General features: G+C 38.6%; 1 protein-coding gene across 2 annotated transcripts in view; it reads left to right on the top strand.

Moving 5' to 3' along the window:
* The window catches only part of LOC109430138 (calcium uptake protein 1 homolog, mitochondrial), a 91,073-nt gene that overhangs the window by 23,606 nt on the left and 51,769 nt on the right, over positions 1-15,698 (top strand). For both annotated transcript variants that reach the window (XM_029873389.2, XM_029873388.2), the window contains exons 5-6: positions 714-751; positions 15,305-15,419. In XM_029873389.2, coding sequence (XP_029729249.1) covers positions 714-751; positions 15,305-15,419 — 153 coding nt within the window. The remainder of the gene's footprint in view (positions 1-713; positions 752-15,304; positions 15,420-15,698) is intronic.

Raw genomic sequence — 15,698 nt, 5'->3', positions numbered from 1 at the left:
GTTGTACGCAACTCGGTGCAGAACTCGATTTTTCCAGCACTCGTCGTAATTATCCAACTCGGCAAGCCTCGTTGGATAAATGTACGACTCGTGCTGTAAAAATCGTCATTCTGCACCTTGTTGCGTAAACTACTATTATCTGCTTTCAGCAAGAGCAGTTTTCAAATTACCGAATCAATTAGGTGCAATTGATATTTGAGATTGAAAAACGGTTCAAACTGAAAAGTTAGTGAGTTAGGTTTTGGTAATACAGTATTACCTAAAACTAATCCTAATAACTAGAAATAGTGGGAGATTTTTGATTGTTTTAACACTATTAACTATTTCAATTGTATTTAGCGGTGAACTTATCAGCTTTTGGACTTCGAATGATTATAATCAGAGGAGGAAGATTACAAGTGGTAGTCGAAATACGCGTTTCTGTCAAAGGATAAGCAAAATAAGACGGAATTAAATGGTACAAACTGATTACACTCATTCGAAGAGGGTATTCTGCTTAGAGGGTTCAAAAAGTCGATACTTTTTCAGTCATTTGGTAGTAGAATATGGTATCTGTTTATTTATGATATGCGTAATCAGTGTGAGTACAATATAGATATTCTTCGTATAGCCATAGATTACTTACGTGTGTGTACTAACCATTCCAGAATTATATGCCATATTTTCTGATTCATCTTTTCATTTCATGCAATTTTTTGCTCCACATATCACAGGTCTCGGATTGGATCAGTACAAGCGATACGACGCAAGGGTAAGTCGGCTTCTTTTTCCGTTACTTTGTGTAAAAATACAACCCATTCTAGCTGAATCACCCTCTCACTCACTCAACCACTGACACTGTCTTATTCGAACTGTACCTACTGGTTTGATTCTTTTGTTTTTTTTTTCTGCACCAGAGTCTCAATGTTCTCTGGAAGCTCCACCAGTTTGCTTTCTTGTTTTGCATTTTGTTCACGGTTTTTTCCAACTCGGTATATGCCACCTCAAGACAGTTACACTTCTTTCTAGCAAGTCTCTTCGAGCATCAATCTCCAAAAATAGCTCAAAAATTCACCAAATTTGCGCCTTGTCCTGTTGATTGTAGCATTTCTTTGATTTTGATTCTTTTGTCGATATAGTTCTTAGTGTCCTTGTCGATTTCTTCTCTTTTTTTCATCGCCACTTTTTTTTGGTTCGCTAATTGGTCTAGTTTCTACAGTCGTTCAAATTTATTCTAAAACAGTTTTCCTGTCAGATTTACTTTTGGATTATTGGCTTCAGTACTTCGTTTGTTTGTTTGTTTGTGTTACACACAGAGGCCGCCGAATGTGATTTTGTTGCCATTAAACGACCAGAAAATCATCTAAATTTGATGTCAATTTTAAACTAACCGCAAATGTAACGTTCTTTTCTTTTCAACCTTTCCCTCTTGTTTCATAATTTAAAACCCAAAAAATAATGGAAAACTATAAACCAAACCTATGCTTCTAACACTCAAAACAAAACTCAAATCACTTGTGTACTTTCAGAGTATTGAAGAGGTATTAAAACCACGGCGTAACTGCTACATTTTCTACTGTTTCTATTCTTCTCTCTATTACTACGTTTTTCACGGCTACCAATTTATACTGTTTTAATCTTTTGCAATCCTATTTGATTGTGCCCTTTCGTTAACTGATCGCCTTTATTCGATCTGTTCAGTGCGCATTTAAAGATGACTTAATAGATATTTAGTTCAATACATGAAAAATTACATCATTATTGTATTAGTTTTCTCTCGTCGATGTGCAACTACATTTTTTCGTTCACATTACTAGTTTTATTTTGTAATCTCTCGGTTACAATGCACAAAATCGAACCTAGTTCAACTGAATGTCGTTGCACCACACCAAAATGCACATCACGTTCAGTCGCACAATGCGCTTTTTTAATGAAATTGAGAGCGAGCACCGAGAGCACTCTGAAAGCATGCATCGATATTAGGCTTTTCATCCATAAAGTCTGAATGCTGGTTTGGGTCTTTATGCGAAAAAACTTTTGAATGGATCAGTGTTTTAGTTTTTAATATAGTGATAGTCTTTTTTGCATGGCTTAGCATGAGCAATTTCAACCAACCATTACGTACTGCAATCTGAAAAATTTGTTTATGAGACCTAAAGACCATTTAGTGTAATGCGGATTGGCGTCATGTGGAAGACACCCCAAATCGACTATGTATGCGAAATTTGCATCGTCAAAATCTCTCTATAAAATTTTGAGTTTGGGGTTGGCAGTACCATCCACGCTGAAAAGAATAGCAACGGCCAATCTTTGCCGATCTATGCCAAATAGTACAGCTTAAGTAGCTCGAGTCCTAGATCCTTACTGTCGTAAATGGGAAATCTATCTAGGTCGAGGTCTGAGTTACCTTGGGAACCTATAACATGAAATGGCATACTTGCCTCGAGAATGTTTGCTTGCCAAGAACGCATTCTTTGGTACACTTGTCTCTGAACACGCTATGTCTGAACCAGCAGATTATAGAAATTGAATGTACATCAGGTTTCTCTCTATCAAACATCAGTATTTAAGCTATATTGCAGAAGGTTTCAAAATATTCCGTCGAAGGTTTCCATACATTCCTTATTCCTTAAGAATTTCTTTTGCCGTTTTTTCAAATATTCTTCCAGCTTTTCCTTATAACAATTCTATTTCTGCAGAAATGCATTTACAGCTTGGGGGCGTCCATAAATGACGTAGCTTTTTTTGAGCGATTTTTAGTACCCCCTCCCCCATCGTAGCATTTCGTCACAAATTTGGATACCCGCCCTATAAATGACGTAGCTTGTTAAATAACCCCCCCCCCCCCCTCAACAAAATTTCATGTAAAAAAACAAGTAACGAAAAAAATTCGAAACTTAGTTCTGATTTCAATTTTAACTTGTATGTTTAACGAATATTATGAAAAAACTACAATTTTAGCAAGAAAACATTGCCGACTATGGAGCGGATCTGGTGTGATAGTTAAAGCATGTGACTATCATGCCGAGGACCTGGGATAGAATCCCACTCCTGACAAACTCGCAAAATGTGAGCTCCTTCTTCGGAAGGGAAGTACAGCGTGGGTCTCGAGATGAACTAGTCTAGCGCTTTAAATCTCGTTGAAAGAAAGAAAGAAAAAAAAATACATCACAGACTGCCAGGTTCAGATCGCCAACATCAAGACTATAGGTGCAACCAGAGGAGATTATCCAAAGCTAATGACTCAACTCAATAAACCACCCATCGTTCTGCTTAATGCCGAAGAACAGGAAGTTGATGCTCCTGCTATGAATGAAATTCATCATGACACTTGAAGGACCCTGCAGGAGTTTCTTCTAAAATTCTTTCAGCAGTTTATTCTCGAATTCCTCAAGGAGTTTCTTTTTGTATTTTTTTTAGGGGTTCCTCCAGAGATCCTTCCAAGAAGTCCTTCCGGAGTTCCTTCTTAGATTCCACCAAATGGTCCTTCTGAGATTTCTCGGGGAGTTGTTTTTCAAAGGTTTTCCTAAAAGTTCATCCATGGTTTCCTTCGGGAGTTCTTTCAAGGTTTTCTTCTCCTCTGTTCCACCATCAGTTTCTTCGGACATCTCTTCAGGGATTTTAACCTGAATTTACTTTGAGATGTCTGGTTTTCCTAAAGAAGTCCCTTTCGGGATTCCTCCAGGAGTTCCTTCGGGAATTCACTCAGATATTCATTTCGAGATCTCTGCAGGATTCCTTCAGGAATTCCTTCTTCTGGGAGTTTCTTCTGAGATTCCTCGAGGACTTCCTTCTAGGATTTATCCAGGATTTTTTCCCAGGACTCCTCCACGAACTTTTTCCGGCATCCTTCCATTCACTCCTGTAATTCCTCCAGGATTTCTATTCCTAGATTTCACCAGGAGTTCTATCTGGATATCTTCCAGGACTCCTTAAAAGTTATTTTCGGGGTTCCTTCAGAAATCCCTTCCGGGTTTCCTTCAATTCCGTGTTTACTTCAGAAATTGATCCAGGAGTTTCTTCTGAGACTCTACAAATAGCTCCTTCTTAGATGCTTCCAAGAGTTCATTCAAGATTTTTCCAAAAGTTCCATCTAGCATTGTTCCAGGATCTTCTCAGGGGATTTCTTTTGGAATTTCTCTATGATTTGCTTTCAAGATTCCTCCAGGAGTTTCCTCTTAAACTCTTCTGGAAGTTCCTTGAGGGATTCCTTCTGAGATTCCTCCAAATCCTTTTGGGATGTTCTCAGAAGCTTTTTCTGGGATTCCCACTAGGAATTTCTGTGAAAATGTTATCCTTCTCCTGTTAGGGAAACCGGTAAAGAACACTATGAGAAATTCCTTTCTAAGCTGCTAGAGGAGCTCCTTCAAAAATTGTAGGAGGAATTCTTCGAGAAAGCCCTGTAGAAACTAAATAAGATACTCCTAGAATAATGCCACAATGCCAAGCAAATTTCACCTTTGCAACCTACAGCAAGCAGCAAACTATTGGACGTGAGAAGCATTTGTGTGAAATTGATTTTCATATACATTATTCTTTCATTACTCATTATTCTTACCGCAAGATTTCAAAACCATTTTCTCAGATACAGTTGTGGCGTCCGATTGGTGATTTGTTGTTGCATGAAGAAGAAGAAGAAGAACGATGGTGTTTTGAAAAAATCCTATCCCTACAACACAGGAATCCTTTCAGGGTTTCTCTCTGGCGTTTCTTCTGAAATTCCTCAAGAGATTTTTGTAGAAGTTCCCCAAGAGAGTTTCCCAGAAGATCCTCAGTTATTCCTCCAGTGGTTGCATCATAAATTTCTTTCGGGATTTAGGGATTCTTTTGAATTTCTTCCTGGGATTCTTCAGGAATTTCTACAGATTTCCCTTCAGTTTTCCAGGCATTGATTCAGAGAAAAAAGAACATTTTTTAGAAACTTTCCTAAAGAATTCTTCCAAATTTGAACATCTGCTGCTAAATTAAATACCGTCAAATGGGGTAACTTGCAACACTTTTTGACTTTGAAGCAACATCATTGAAAATCTAAACATTTTAAACAAACTGTAAAGCATCGAGTACACTAATTACCACGAGTAGAATGCTATGCAGTACTTGATTTAGCAAAATATGTTGCCACCTAATCAGGAGGTGCGTAATACATGCTTGTTGCAAGTTACCCCATATGTGGGGTAACTTGCAACACATGACATGAAGCTAAGTTATCTAACATTAAACTGCACTAATGTTTTAGTTCTTGGCCATATTTCAAGTTTTTGATGTCATGCATGAAAAATGCTTTGAAAAGATGTACACTAATCAAATGTAATGTGATTTTTCATTCAAGGATTGGTAGTTATTATAAGCGAGAGTATATCGTTTCACAGTAGGCCTTACGTTCCTCAAATATAAAATATTTATGGATCTCAGTACTAGTTACAAAAGGTCAACAATGCTTAATGTTATTTTTTGGAAAGGTAAAGTCACCTTTAGGTAATTTTCAGTATGAAGTGGTGATCAGCTAAAATAACATGATTTAAACACCCATTTAACTAATTACAAAGTTTAAAACCGTCAATTTGGGCATTCTACTGTTATAAGTTACTCCATCTAGGTTCAAAATAGATGTTGGTGATTGTTTCAGAACGTTTATAAACTGAATTAAACTTTCAGCAAGATGAAACATGAATGAAGTTTCAAAATATGGAAATCATTAACAATATTTGAAAGTCACGTCCAAAAAAATGGTTAAATTTAGTTGACATTTCAAAAAAGAACACATCACGTAATTAATAAATGATTCATTTCGATGATTTCTACCGAAATATCGTGAAATGAAAATAAATTATAGAAATTTTTATTAATTTCAACTGTTGCAAGTTACCCCATAGTGGTGGTCGAATATGATTATGATTTTTTACATTACTTAGTCGATAAGTTTATCAAACTTTAATCGTTCAGCTAAGCTTACTATTAGGTACCCTAACTGCAAGCAAGGTCATCAGACTTATCGCACTTACCATGAGAGAGAGGTAAAGCACGATTTTCATACTTGTTTTTATGATATAAAATGAGCAAACCATTTTAACAGTGTAGCTGAACAATAAACAAAAAAATAAAACTGATTTTTTCACTAAAACGATGTTTGGTACACATATTTTTGTTAATCGAAATGGTGGACCATACTAGCTTTTATTATTATGATAAAATAGTTCACATTTAATGTATGTCATCGTGTTGCAAGTTACACCGCTGTTGCAAGTAACCCCGTTTGACGGTAACCCTCTAATACCCAAATTTTTGATTTTGATCTGAATATCATTTTTCGTCATCTAAAATCGATTTAAACATGTTTTGGAAGATGATTCTTTTCAATTCTCGATTTCGTGAATTTCAGCTTTTGATTTTTCTAATTTTTATTTTTGAACATCCCCATACTTTTATATTTTTCCTGGAAGCCAATTTGGGGAACGGATTTTAGAGATGAAAACATTTTGAGATTTTATGACTATTGTTGAAATATTATTATTTTAATTTTTTTTCACAGAAAATTTTATTTCCCGTGTAATTTTAAGGAAAATAATTTTAGAGTGTATTCGATTCCCTTAAACTGTTAAACAAGGATAGAATGATTTGGGAAAAATTTAAAATATGTTAATTGTAACGATTCAATTCAAAATAAACAATGACTTCTAAAAGGTGACTAAAACATCAACTTTTCAATGATTTTTAAAAAATGTTAATACGCTTTAAAATACACCAAAAACCATTTTGAGATATACAGAACAGTCCTAAATACCAGCCAAAAATATAAAAAAATTGATTTTCCACGAAACAAAAATTACAAAAATGCTCAAACTATACCCCGTCTAAAGGCGGGATTGGGTATTAGAGGGTTAATTACACTAGTTTACAGCATTTTTGAACTCGGTAAGCTGATGATCATTTTTGGTGTAGAATCATGCCCTGAGTTCGAAAACGCGAAGGAAAAAAATTACAGTAGAGCGGAAATTTTTTCGACTTTCCATACAAGGTTGATGATTTGAAATCGATTTTTGTTCTATTTTTAAGCAACGTCGCTCACTTCACAAATCTCATTCTCCGTAATCAATGTTTTACTGTGACTCGCCTACATATGATATGTTAAATAAACGTTGAGAAAGAACTAAAGCCTGCGCACTTTAGAATCGGTACACTTTCAACCGCCTGCCGCTCAAAAATGATATCACTTGGAAAAAAGTGTTGTTACAAGCAATTGAAGCTTATCTATTGTAGTTTGTAGGAAAAAAATAAAATCTGCTGTTTTTATATTCTTAGATGAACTATTGATCTGAATACGTAAACAGTGCCAGTTTTTTCTGCACACATTGAGCAAAAATCAATCATTGTCAGATTCAAGATTTGTGTAGGAATATATAATTACCAAACCCATCAATTACGCCGTATAGAATTGTTTATGGTATTATGATTGTTGATTAAGGGAGGTAAAATATTCCAAGAGCGTTTTAAAATTTCCAATATAGCTATGGTAAGCCTTTGAAGGGTTTTATGGAAAATCAAAGGCTTGCATAGATATTTAAGGTCAAAAAAGTTGTTTTCGCATAAACTTTAGTTCGGCAAATACGCATACGGGAAGGATACTATACGAATAGTATTGGAATACAAGAAACCATTGATTTGATGCAGAACAATATAAATAATCGTGGCTCGAAAGCTGTATGGACTATTGCTGACGAAATTCATTGGATGTGTTTTGATGACGTGAAATATCTAACGATTTTTTTAATAAAACTGAATCAACTCAGAAGTTTTTAATTTGTGATCATAGAATCACATCTATAGTTTCATAATCTATATGGTTTTCAGTGTTTTATCCATGAAAACTATCTTATTTTAGGCTTATTATGAGGAGTTAGCCTTATGACTGTTAATTTCTGACTACTGTGAGGGAAAACTGCTAATAATTTCAAAAATAATCCAGGATTCGATATGAATTAAGTTGGGCCACTTGAATTGGGGAATTGTAGATCCAAAAAACGATTCCAGAAAATATTTTTTCATAAAAAAATACTTTGAGTAAAATTATGCTTTGAATATAACGTGAATTGACAATAAGGCTATAAGTTTATTATGGTCTTGTGAATCATATTTGTCAAGAGCTTACTGTCGTAACTTGTTTTGAGCATATCTTTGATGAATATTATTTTGTTTCTTGTGGATATATCAGCCCGTAAGCTGTGAAATTTGCGAATGTTGACGATCATTGATTTATGCAGAATGAAATGGCATGAATTTCACAATCAGGTCAAAATTTTATCTTGAAGAAATAAAAATTGATTTTTTTTCATATTTTTCCTACAAAATACAATAAATAAGCTTCATTTGCTTCTTACAACATTTTTTTCTAGGTCAAACCGTTTTTGATCTGCAGCCGGTTGAAAATGTACCGATTCTAAAGTGCGCAGGCTTTATTAGATTGTTTTTTTTTCTTATTGAAAAAAAAATACATTTCTTCATATATTTTTGGAAATTTGGCTAATACAGGGTGCGGCAGGAAAAAATGCGAAAAGTTCAAGGCACTATTACACGCTAAATGTGGGATATATATGACTATTTTTTCATGACAGTGTATCAGTCAATGTCTATATTCTAGCACTGAAAAATAAAAATGAACATATTTAATGTTTAACATGTGATTATGTAGGCCTAATAAGCGGATATCAATAAACTGCGCGCCCAATGGTCATTAAACAAAATGACTATAACAGTAACAAAATTAGCTCAAATTCGATGAACAACCAGACCACACTGATCCAGAGCCATGTAGTTTCACATACCAGATGAAATAAGAACATATATTTGATGATATTGTAGAGAAAATCAAAAATGTTGTTTTATCAGATGCGAAATTTAGCGACCTGTGCGATTTTCTGCGGTTTGAAAATTCTGGTTGTCTTCATCTTCAGGCGCCGCCCTGTAAAGGTTAGTGACCAAAATGGGAAATTTTTTAATTAACTTTTCAGAAAACTAGCCTATTATAGATCATGGAACGTTGAAACATAGATTGGTTAATGTCAAATGGACGAAAATGAGGTTTGAAGTTGAAAAACACTTTCGCATTTTTTCCTGCCGCATACTGTATTTACGGAGATCGTCCCTAAAACTCGCCAATATCTTTAATTTCATCAACTGACGCAAAACCTGCATTCAGATGATCGAATGGTATTGTATTCGGCTTTTAATTTATGGGAAAAGATTTGAAATTGGTTGAACAAAACGCAAGATATTTGAATTTTAGTAAATTCCATGTGTTTAAAAGTTTTAAAACTCGATATTGAGCTAAAACTCAAAAAGTGCTCTACTTAAAAGTTTTTGAAGCACGGTTTCGAAATCAGTACTAAATTGTGCTTCAAAAATTTTGGTCGTTGACAGAAGTTCATGACTTTCGTTTTATATTGTAAACTAGTGTTACCGATATTTGCGGCTGAACAAACTTATTTCCAGAAACTGGACATGTCATTGGCTGAGTGAGAGATGGACAAGTTGGAGTTGGAATTTGCTTCCTCGGTGTGACTCAAACTCTAGAGTCCTACTCACTAACTAGACTAGGCACATTCCCTAGATTACTAGTTACAAGATAGACGCGAGTATTCTCGTGGTGTAGTGGTAACGCGCCTGTCTTGTGAGTAGGAGTCGTGAGTTCGAGTTTCACCGAGAGGACGAGTATTTTTTTTTGCAAATTCCACTACAATTTGTGCATCTCTTTCTCTCAACCAGCTTTTGGCACTCATAATACCTTGGAACATTTGCAAGAAATTCTCTCAAGACTTCCTCCTGAAGTTCTTCATGAATTGTCTTAGATCATTCTCCAGGAATCCCTTCTGAAATTTATTAAGGCATCTATTCAAGAGTTTCTTACCTTACCTTACCGGTCAGGCTAAGGCCGGGGTGGCCTCTGCTGTACATAGTAGCCGCCTCCATTCCACTCGGTCCATGGCTGTTTGTCTCCAGTTCCGCACTCTGCGTAGGGTCCGCAGATCGTCCTCCACTTGGTCGACCCACCTAGCTCGCATGCGCTCCACGTCTTCTTGTTCCGGTCGGATGACTCTCGAGAACCATTTTAGTCGGGTTGCTATCCGACATCCTGATGACGTGACCCGCCCACCGTAGCCTCCCGATTTTCGCGGTATGGACGATGGTTGGCTCTCTCAGCAGCTGATGCAGCTCGTGGTTCATTCGCCTTCTCCAAGTCCCGTCTTCCATCTGCACTCCGCCGTAGATGGTACGCAACACCTTCCGTTCGAAAACTCCAAGGGCGCGTTGGTCCTCTGCACGTAGGGTCCATGTTTCGTGCCCATAGAGGACGACCGGTCTAATCAACGTTTTGTAGATGGTTAACTTCGTGTTACGGCGAACTTTATTCGATCGTAGAGTTCTGCGGAGTCCAAAGTAGGCACGATTTCCTGCCACAATGCGCCTCTGAATTTCTCTGCTGGTGTCGTTGTCGTCGGTCACCAGTGAGCCCAAGTACACGAATTCTTCAACCGCCTCGATTTCATCACCGTCGATATGAATTCGAGGTAGCGGGCGCGGTGATTCCTCCCTGGAGCCCTTTGCCATCTTGTACTTTGTCTTCGACACATTAATGACTAATCCGATTCGCCTGGCTTCACTCTTTAGTCGGATGTACACAGTTCGAAAAATAAATGTACTCTTACATTATATATCATGCACATAATTGGAGCGTGATAAATGATGTGACTTTACTTGACATTATATTTTTCTATGTCATGCAAAATTCATATCCAACAACGTAAACTTTTTAACAGACACTGCAGGAGGAAAATAAACGTCACTATTATTATGAAGAAAAAAAAAACAATTGGCGGGTGATCAAATTGAACATCGATGTTTTTATTTTCACTCATAACTAATTACAATTGTTAATGCACATACTTAAAACACTATTTTTCATGATGTTCCGTTCTGCAGCAGCACCAGCGGTACCCCGAAATGTGAAAACACCGTCGAGTTGAATCAACTTGAAATGTAGGATACATTACATTTAACGTTGTTCCTCCAGGCACCTGGTGGCTGTAAATGAATGAAATGATATTTACTGCAAACAGTTACGAACGTTTCACTACCGAAAAACTCACCTTTGGATGAGATTCCTAATAAAATCCTGCGAAACAAAAATTTCACCGCAGCAAACGGTTCACACACGGGAGCCATGTTTGTTTTGTTTCGCTCGTCTCGGGTACAGCTGGACGGGCATATCTTTACATTACGATCATGTAATGTTCGCCGTTATTTTATGTGAATATGAAGTTGGCTCGCAATATACAATGTTCATTGTCATAAAGATACTACTTTATCATTATAAGTTAAAATTCACAAATACAAAGAAATTTAAAAAAAAAAAAAAAAAAATTACTTTATCATAGATTTCGTTTTAACATACCAGAATGTTAATCACTGCATATTTTGCCATCCATGTGCATCATGTATGATGAAATGTTACATTAGATTCTGAATTACATGAATATAGTTTCCATTACTTTATGGTTTACGTGACCATTACATTTAAGATTTTTTTGCTGTGTACGTTTCCGCCATCGTTTCAAATTTACGAGCAATAATATCAATATCATCGGCGAAACCAAGCAGCTGAACGGACTTCGTGAAAATCGTCCCACTCGTGTTTATCCCCGCTCTTCTTATTACACCCTCCAAAGCAATGTTGAACAGCAAGCACGTAAGACCATCACCTTGCCGTAACCCTCTGCGAGATTCGAAGGGACTCGAGAGTGTCCCTGATACTCGAACTACGCACATCACTCGATCCATCGTCGCCTTGATCAACCGTATCAGTTTATCCGGGAATCCGTATTCGTGCATAATCTGCCATAGCTGTTCTCGATCGATTGTATCATACGCCGATTTGAAATCGATGAACAAGTGATGTGTGGGCACGTTGTATTCGCGGCATTTTTGCAACACCTGGCGGATGGCGAACATCTGGTTCGTTGTAGCGCGTTTACCCATAAATCCAGCCTGATATTGCCGCACGAACTCTCTTGCAATCGGTGATAGACGGCGGCATAAAATTTGAGAGAGTATCTTGTAGGCAGCGCTCAGTAGTGTGATCGCGCGGTAGTTCCCACAATCCAACTTGTCGCCCTTTTTGTAGATGGGACACACGATACCTTCCATCCATTCCTCCGGTAATACTTCCTCTTCCCAAATCTTGGTAATGACCCAGTGTAGTGCTCTCAGTCGCTTGGTAGTTGATCTGCTGCAGCGGCTTTGTTGTTTTTCAACCGGCCAACCTCTTCCTCAATCTCTTGAAGGTCAGGGGCCGGAAGTCTTTCGTCCTGTGCACATACTCCTAGATCTGTTACCACGCCACCTTCGGTACTTGCAACGTCGCCATTGAGGTGCTCATCGTAATGCTGCCGCCACCTCTCGACCACCTCACGCTCGCTCGTGAGAATATTTCCGTGAATCTCGGTACATGTCGGCTTGTGGCACAAAGCCTCTGCGCGAGCGGTTCAGCTTCTCGTAGAATTTTCGTGTGTCCTTAGCGCGGTACAGCTCTTCCATCGCTTCGCGATCTCGTTCTTCCTGCTGGCGCTTCTTCATCCGGAAGACTGAGTTCTGTTGCTCGATGTTAAGCCGCGGCGTTCGACTTCGACGCGTGGTGATAACTGTCGAAAGTTTTGAGCGCATGCATACAGCGACTTAGTAGTGATCCGAATCTATATTCGCACTGCGGTATGTGCGGACGTTGGTTATATCCGAGAAGAATTTACCGTCGATTAGAACGTGGTCGATTTGGTTTTCTGTTTGATGGTCGGGTGATCTCCAGGTGGCTTTGTGGATATCTTTGCGGGGGAAGAAGGTGCTTCGGACTACCATACGACGGGAGGCTGCAAAGTTTACGCATCGCTGGCCGTTATCATTCGATACGACGTGCAGGCTGTTTCGTCCGATTACCGGTCTGTACATTTCCTCCCTTCCTACCTGCGCGTTCATGTCGCCGACAACGATTTTCACGTCACGCGGCGAGCAACCATCGTATGTTTGCTCTAACTACGCTTCTTTCTCGTCATCGGGTCTCCCTTCGTGTGGGCAGTGGACGTTGATGATGCTGTAGTTGAAGAAACGGCCCTTAACTCTCAACATGCACATCCTTGCGTTGATCGGCTGCCACCCGATCACACGTTGTCGCATCTTGCCCAACACTATAAATCCTGTTCCCAGTTCATTGGTGGTGCCACAGCTTTGGTAGAAGGTAGCCGCTCGATGCCCGCTTTTCCACACTTTCTGTCCAGTCCAACAAAGTTCCTGCAACGCCACGATGTCGAAGTTGCGAGGATGTAGTTCGTCGTAGATTATGCTGTCACATCCTGCGAAACCTAGTGACTTGCAATTCCATGTTCCAAGTTTCCAATCGTAGTCCTTATTTCGTCGCGTGGGTCTTTGCCGATTGTATCGAGTCGTATTTTCTCCTATGTTATTCGTAATGGGGATTTTTACGGGTGGCTTATTGGGCCTACGCCAACACTCCTGTCTCGCCGGAGGGCCATCGTGCCAGTTCTGTTTAACGTCTCAACCAACACTGGGACGACCACGCTGATGGGGCTACCACCTTGGATCTAGCTGGGCGTGGTGCAGCGTTTCTTATTCAGCCGCTGGATGCCAGAACAGACGCTGTTTGAGCCGCACTTCCTTGGTGAACAGACACTCGGATCGTACCTCCTCAATCTAGCTGAAGTCAGAAGGACAACAGTGCCCAGGCTGCACTACCAGCTAAGCACACAACTCTTAGCTGGCGGTCTTTGTCATCGCTTGACCCGTGGAAGCATGAGGTAGGAACTTGTGAGGACCAGAGCTATATTGGACGCTCTCCTTATCGACTCACCGTTTTGCAGCCCTTCAAGAGTTTCTCCGAGGCTTAATTCAAAAATTCCTCAAAGATGTCCTTTTCTGCAAAATTTTCTCATAACATTATTCTACGAATTCCTCCAATGTCATCTCAAGGAGTTCCTCCAGAACCCTGTAGCATAATCGAACTGATTACAAGTTACAACCCTAGTAACATTTTGATGACCAATTAGCTTTGTAGAGGTTTTCACAACCGTCATAGAATCTAATGCATTTTATTTTGGTCTTATTATGGTTCTAAGAAACTCTTCTAGTCCATTTGAAACGGGCAGTGATGCTATTCTTTCATTCTATATTCTTAGCTAGTAAAGTAACCTATCTTGGGTGATCACTACCAATTCACCACTTTTCGTCTGCACTTGCTGTTTTGTCTTGTTACAATGCATCCAACCAAAATAGGCCAATAAATGAATTTTAATTAGCTTTATATTTAACATGCACAATTGCTTTGCAAAAAAAAATCGTGAAAACTGTGTTCTATTCACTTTGTTTAACGGAATGTAAAACCATGGACAAACAGACGTAACATTGTCGTTATTTTCATAGAGCACCGATTTTGAGGTCGGTTCGAAAAATTTGAATGTTGTAATTGTTTTTATTCCAGTTTTACGTTTGAATTGCACACTACCTTCACTTATTTAGATCGTTGTTCGACATGAGACATTGCAAATACAATGTTTTGAGCCTTTGAGGATGGTGGAACTATGGAACAACAAAAAAGAAACCACTTAGTCTTCATAAGTGCGAAAACGTTGTGACTTCATTCTGAATTGCAAAAATAAGTTTAGCGTCTGCCTGTCCATGGGATTGTTTTTGCATTCTCGATTGCCGATTCCGTGTTGTATTATTTCCCTTTGATTTGCGTTTTCCCTCCATTTCTTACAGCTTGATATGACATGGCACCCCATCCCTAGAATTTCCAGCTAGTTAAAAAAAAACGCCTTCTCTATTTCGCGACTGTTGTTGACTCGTTTCCTTTCGGCATAGTTCGTATTCCCCTTTTTCGCTCTTGTTGTCTTCCGGTAGGCGCTATTTAAAAATGAATAATAGTTTTCTGATTTTTCCTGGATCCCCACCCCTGAGACCCTGTTTGTACAGACACCCCACCCCTTTCTCCCCCAATGATCCCGTTCCGTCGCTGCTGTAATTTAGAAATTGACGAGCCTTGCCTTCCTTCTTCTCTAGTTTCTTTCCCAAAATTACCAATATCGACACTTTGTAAGGAAGCAAAGTATAGCGCGACTCGACACCGAAACGTGATGTTCTAATTGTTGTTTCATTTATTTTTTTCGTTTGGCACGCATCCGGCGTACTGTTCGTGCATCGAATTGTTCTGTTTGGATCGGCACGGTTGAATCTGAATTCAAATCGTGTGCGCGTGGTCCCGATGCAGAGTGTTTCGACCCGACTCGATTTACACCTGGACAGTGACAGCATTTTCTACAAGCTGGGAGCGTACGGACTGATTTCCTTTTCCGACTACATCTTCCTGTTGACGGTGCTATCAAGTGAGTATTATTCGTAGGTGTTTTGTTTTTGTTTCAATTTTTAGGTTATTTTAACATTGACTGTTCGGTACGATACTAGGATAATATCGTTAAAAAAGAGAGTTGCAAACAGGAAGCAGACTCTGAAATGACAACTATGGCCATAATTTTTCAAATGCTATTATAAAGGATAGTCAATCTCGCATCTAATGCGACACAATGAGGAATCACTAAAAAAATCTTAATAAATCTGGGTAAAATCTAGAAACATGCCTTAATCGATTTTTTGATTTATTTTCG

The sequence above is a fragment of the Aedes albopictus genome, chromosome 2, assembly GCF_035046485.1.
Source record: "Aedes albopictus strain Foshan chromosome 2, AalbF5, whole genome shotgun sequence".
NCBI classification, from domain to species: Eukaryota; Metazoa; Arthropoda; class Insecta; order Diptera; family Culicidae; genus Aedes; species Aedes albopictus.
This window is presented reverse-complemented; position numbering and strand designations above follow the sequence as displayed.